We start from the raw sequence: 3,529 nt of genomic DNA, 5'->3' as shown, positions 1-3,529 counted from the left end.
GGCAGGGGAGGGGGTGTAGGGAGTTTGACTGTAATTGACCCCGGGGGCTGGGCTGTAGGTAGACGCAGGCACTGCAAGACAAAAACATCCAAGGAAAAACACATTAGGTATTTGGTTCCCCTCCTGTTGCCAGCCAGAGGGCTGCAAAAGGCAGCTTTAATATTAGAGTAGAGTGAGACCAGTTTCTACAGGCCAAGAGTTCCTGAGCTGCTCTTGGCCCAGAGCTCTGGGAGCCTATGCGGGACTGGGCAGGACGCAGCTCTAAACAGCACTGCAGAAGATGGGGAGAGGGGCTGGGGGTGCCAGCCCAGCCTGGACCAGAGGATGCTGACCGGGATGGGCTTGCTGCTGGGTCCAGGTTTCTTTTCTCTTCTTTCCTTTTTTTTTTTGTTGTTGTTTTTTGTTTGTTTGTTTGTCTGTTTGACACAGGATCTCACTTTGTAGTTCAGGCTGGCCCTGAATTTAATTCATGGAGACTGGCCTTGAACTCGCAGTGATCCTACTACCTCAGCCTCCCAAGTGCTGGGATCACAGGTGTACACTACCATGCCCAGCAGAAATATTATGTAGCAAAATCAATTTTGCATATTTGTATCTTCGATCTGAAAATCCTTTTAGTATATAAAAGCATTTGAGTTTTTTCATTTGCATAATGGAATCCCCAACCCCCAGTTCTATTAGATAAACAGTTTACAAAACTTTGAAAAAAATACCCACATTGCTGCTGCCTCCCACTGGGCAGCCTGGGAGTCCAGGGCCCCTCTGCAAGCATGGGCAGCTCCAGCTGGGGCTGCCTGTGGTCACCTGGATCTCTGGTCTCTCCTCTCCCTCCCTGCCCCTCTGGGCCTCTCCTACCCAGTACCCAGGCCATTGTAGCCCATAGCTGCAGCCCTGCACCCCTGTCCCTGAGAAGCCAGGGCTGGGACAGGCACACAGCTCTCAGGAGGCAGGGACCTTGCCTGTGCTAAGCTAGGCCTGGCCGTGCCCTAGGGATCACTGGCCTACAGAGGCCCCTTCTCCCCATGACATCTTCCTCCCACTCAGGGACGGCCGCACAGACACAGCAAGTCCTAGGCATCAGTCCTCACATTCTCCCCCGTGACACTTGAGGTAATCAGGGCTCAAACAGTGAGAGTCCAACCTTTCACTCCACACCCCAGCTGCTTTTGCAAAAAAAAAAAAGGGGTCCAGTTTCCAGACAATCTTGGTGCTCCAGCTCACCGAGAAGTTGTAATCAACCTGGAAGAGGCCTCAATGGTGTATGGCACAGCCACCAGACCTGGAGTTGGGCTGGGTGTGGCTCGGTGGCAGGGCATCTGGCTGCCATGTGTGGCTCTGGTTCAAGCCCCAGCACCATGGAAAAAAAAAAAGTCCTGGCTTCACCTCCCAGCTCTACTCCTTCCTGGCTGTGTCCTTAGCAGGTTCCTTGGCCTCTGTGGGCCTCAGTGTCCTCATCGAAATGCTAATAACAAGGTTGGTGTGGTGGCACATGGCTGTGACCCCAGCATCCATGGATGGTAAGGAGGGTGGCATGTACTGTCAGCCTGTCTCAGGGCTGTGCAATGGGGGAGGGAAGGGGTGTCATGCACTGAAGTCAGAGGACCTGCAGCGGCACAGCCTCATCCAGGTGGTAGGGCAAATGTGACACCTATGTTCCTCGGACGCAGGGCTGGTGTGGTCCTGCGGAAAGTTGAGGTGTGCGCATTTTGTGAAGGTGTTGTGAGTCTTCCCAACAACCTTGCCTCGCTCCCTGGTACCCGGAGCAGATGGTCTCAAAATGGGAAGGGCAAAGCTGACTTGGGGGCAGCTGGGTGAAGTCCTGTCACCTGTCGTTGGCTTCTGTTTTGGTTTTTTTCTCCTGTGGCTCTGATAAGAGGCAGGAAGGAGAAAAGTCCTGCAAGCACCAGAAACATGCTCAGTCTAACCCAAGAAGTGCTCTTCAGTGCCAACACACACCAGATTATGAAGATTCAATTGAAGATGGGAATATAAAATATCTCATGGGCAGCCATTTTGTATTAATTATATGTTGAAATATTTTTTTTTTTTAAATCTTGAGCTGGCCTAGAACTCCTGGGCTCCAGTGAACCTCCTGCTCTATCCTTCCAAAGAACTGGGACTATGGACATGTGCTGCCTTACCCAGCTCTGAAATATTTTGAATATACTGGGTTGAATAAATGTATTAAGTCAGGTGTGGTGGGGCACTCTTGTAATCAAAACACTCTGGGAGCCTGAGGCTGGAGGATTGCAGGCTCAGGGCCAGTATGAACAATTTAGCAACTTATGGGGAGCCTTCTCAAAATAAAAAATAAAGGAGGGTTTTGGAGATTTGGCTCAGTCAAAGGCCCCAGGTTCAGTCCCTTAAGCCAAACATGTATATGTATATGTACATAAATTTTGCCTGCTTGCTTTCACTCTAAAAAAGTGGGAAGGGGAGGGGAAAGGAAATAAGGGAAAAGAAAAAAATGTGAAAAAAGGAAAAAGTGGAAACAAAAATCTTTGTAAATAGGGAAGCGTGAAGTGGGGGGATGGAGGGCAGGGGTACGGGGAAAAATAAGAACCAAGACATACCATGAAAAGGTACAAGATCCATCTGCCACCTGCCTCACAAGAGCAAGGTCCCGAGTCTGACCTCCCATACCCCCCCAAAAAAGGTACAATATCCCAGTGATAAATGTAAGGATAAATGTAAGCAAACTGTATTGTTTGCGTTACATTAAATGTACCAATAAACTTGACGGGGGGGGGGAAATAAATAAATAAAAATTGGGCTACCGGAAACATTTCCTCTTGGACGATGCTGCCCTAATCAAAATCAAGGCTACCAAGTGTTGATGGAGGTCCCGGCCCTGAGGGCACCGAGGCAGGCACATCTCAAGCTCAGGTGGTGGCGCTTGTGGAGCACCCGCCTTCCAGGTTCTGCACTAGGAGGCTTCAGCTCAGGCAGGGTGCAACCCCCTCCAATCCTGCCCAAGCCCAGGCCCTGCCAGGCGAGTCTCCTGACCCAAAAGAGCACAGTGACAGGTGGCCCCCTGATCCCAGTTTAGGCCGGGGCTGCGCCCCCCCCCAAGAAGAGATCCTGGGCGCCCTGCATCCAGCCCCCCACTTCCAGGGAGGGGCCGAGGGGCTGCTTCGTCCATCTACCCCCTCAGACCTGGGGGGAGGCGGCCGCCCATCTGGGCACCGAGCCTATCCAAATTAGAAGGTGAAAAAAAAATTAGAAGGTTACGTTTCGTCGAGTTCAAAAGGCCCCTATCACGACCTGCGGCCTGGGACTGTGTCATTAACAAGGTGATCCGTGAGTCACGCCGGCCGGGCCAACGTGGCCGTCCGGGTCCCCGTCCCCGACCCCGCCTTCGCCTCAGGTGTTGTGGGCTCCTGGCCGTCTGCAGCAGCCAGGCCTCCCGATCCCTCCGGCGCGGCTTCCCCGCTAGGGACTCGGAGGTGGCCCTGCCCCGCTCGGCTCCAGTGTTAATTTGGGCGCCGTCTGGCTGGAGAAGGCTCCTGGCTCCCCCTGGTGGGCTCAT

General features: G+C 52.7%; 1 protein-coding gene across 4 annotated transcripts in view; it reads right to left on the bottom strand.

The window, feature by feature from the left end:
• Ldb3 (LIM domain binding 3) overlaps positions 1-3,529 on the bottom strand; it is a 59,270-nt gene that overhangs the window by 20,531 nt on the left and 35,210 nt on the right. For all 4 annotated transcript variants that reach the window (XM_033761732.1, XM_033761731.1, XM_033761735.1 and 1 more), the window contains one exon: positions 1-71. This exon is cut by the window's left edge and continues 320 nt beyond it. In XM_033761732.1, the coding sequence (XP_033617623.1) occupies positions 1-71 (71 nt within the window). The remainder of the gene's footprint in view (positions 72-3,529) is intronic.

The sequence above is a fragment of the Fukomys damarensis genome, unplaced genomic scaffold (assembly GCF_012274545.1).
Source record: "Fukomys damarensis isolate Sample0158 unplaced genomic scaffold, DMR_v1.0_HiC HiC_scaffold_1, whole genome shotgun sequence".
NCBI lineage: Eukaryota > Metazoa > Chordata > Mammalia > Rodentia > Bathyergidae > Fukomys > Fukomys damarensis.
The sequence above is the reverse complement of the archived record's forward strand: the minus strand, read 5'-3'. Positions and strand labels throughout refer to the sequence as shown.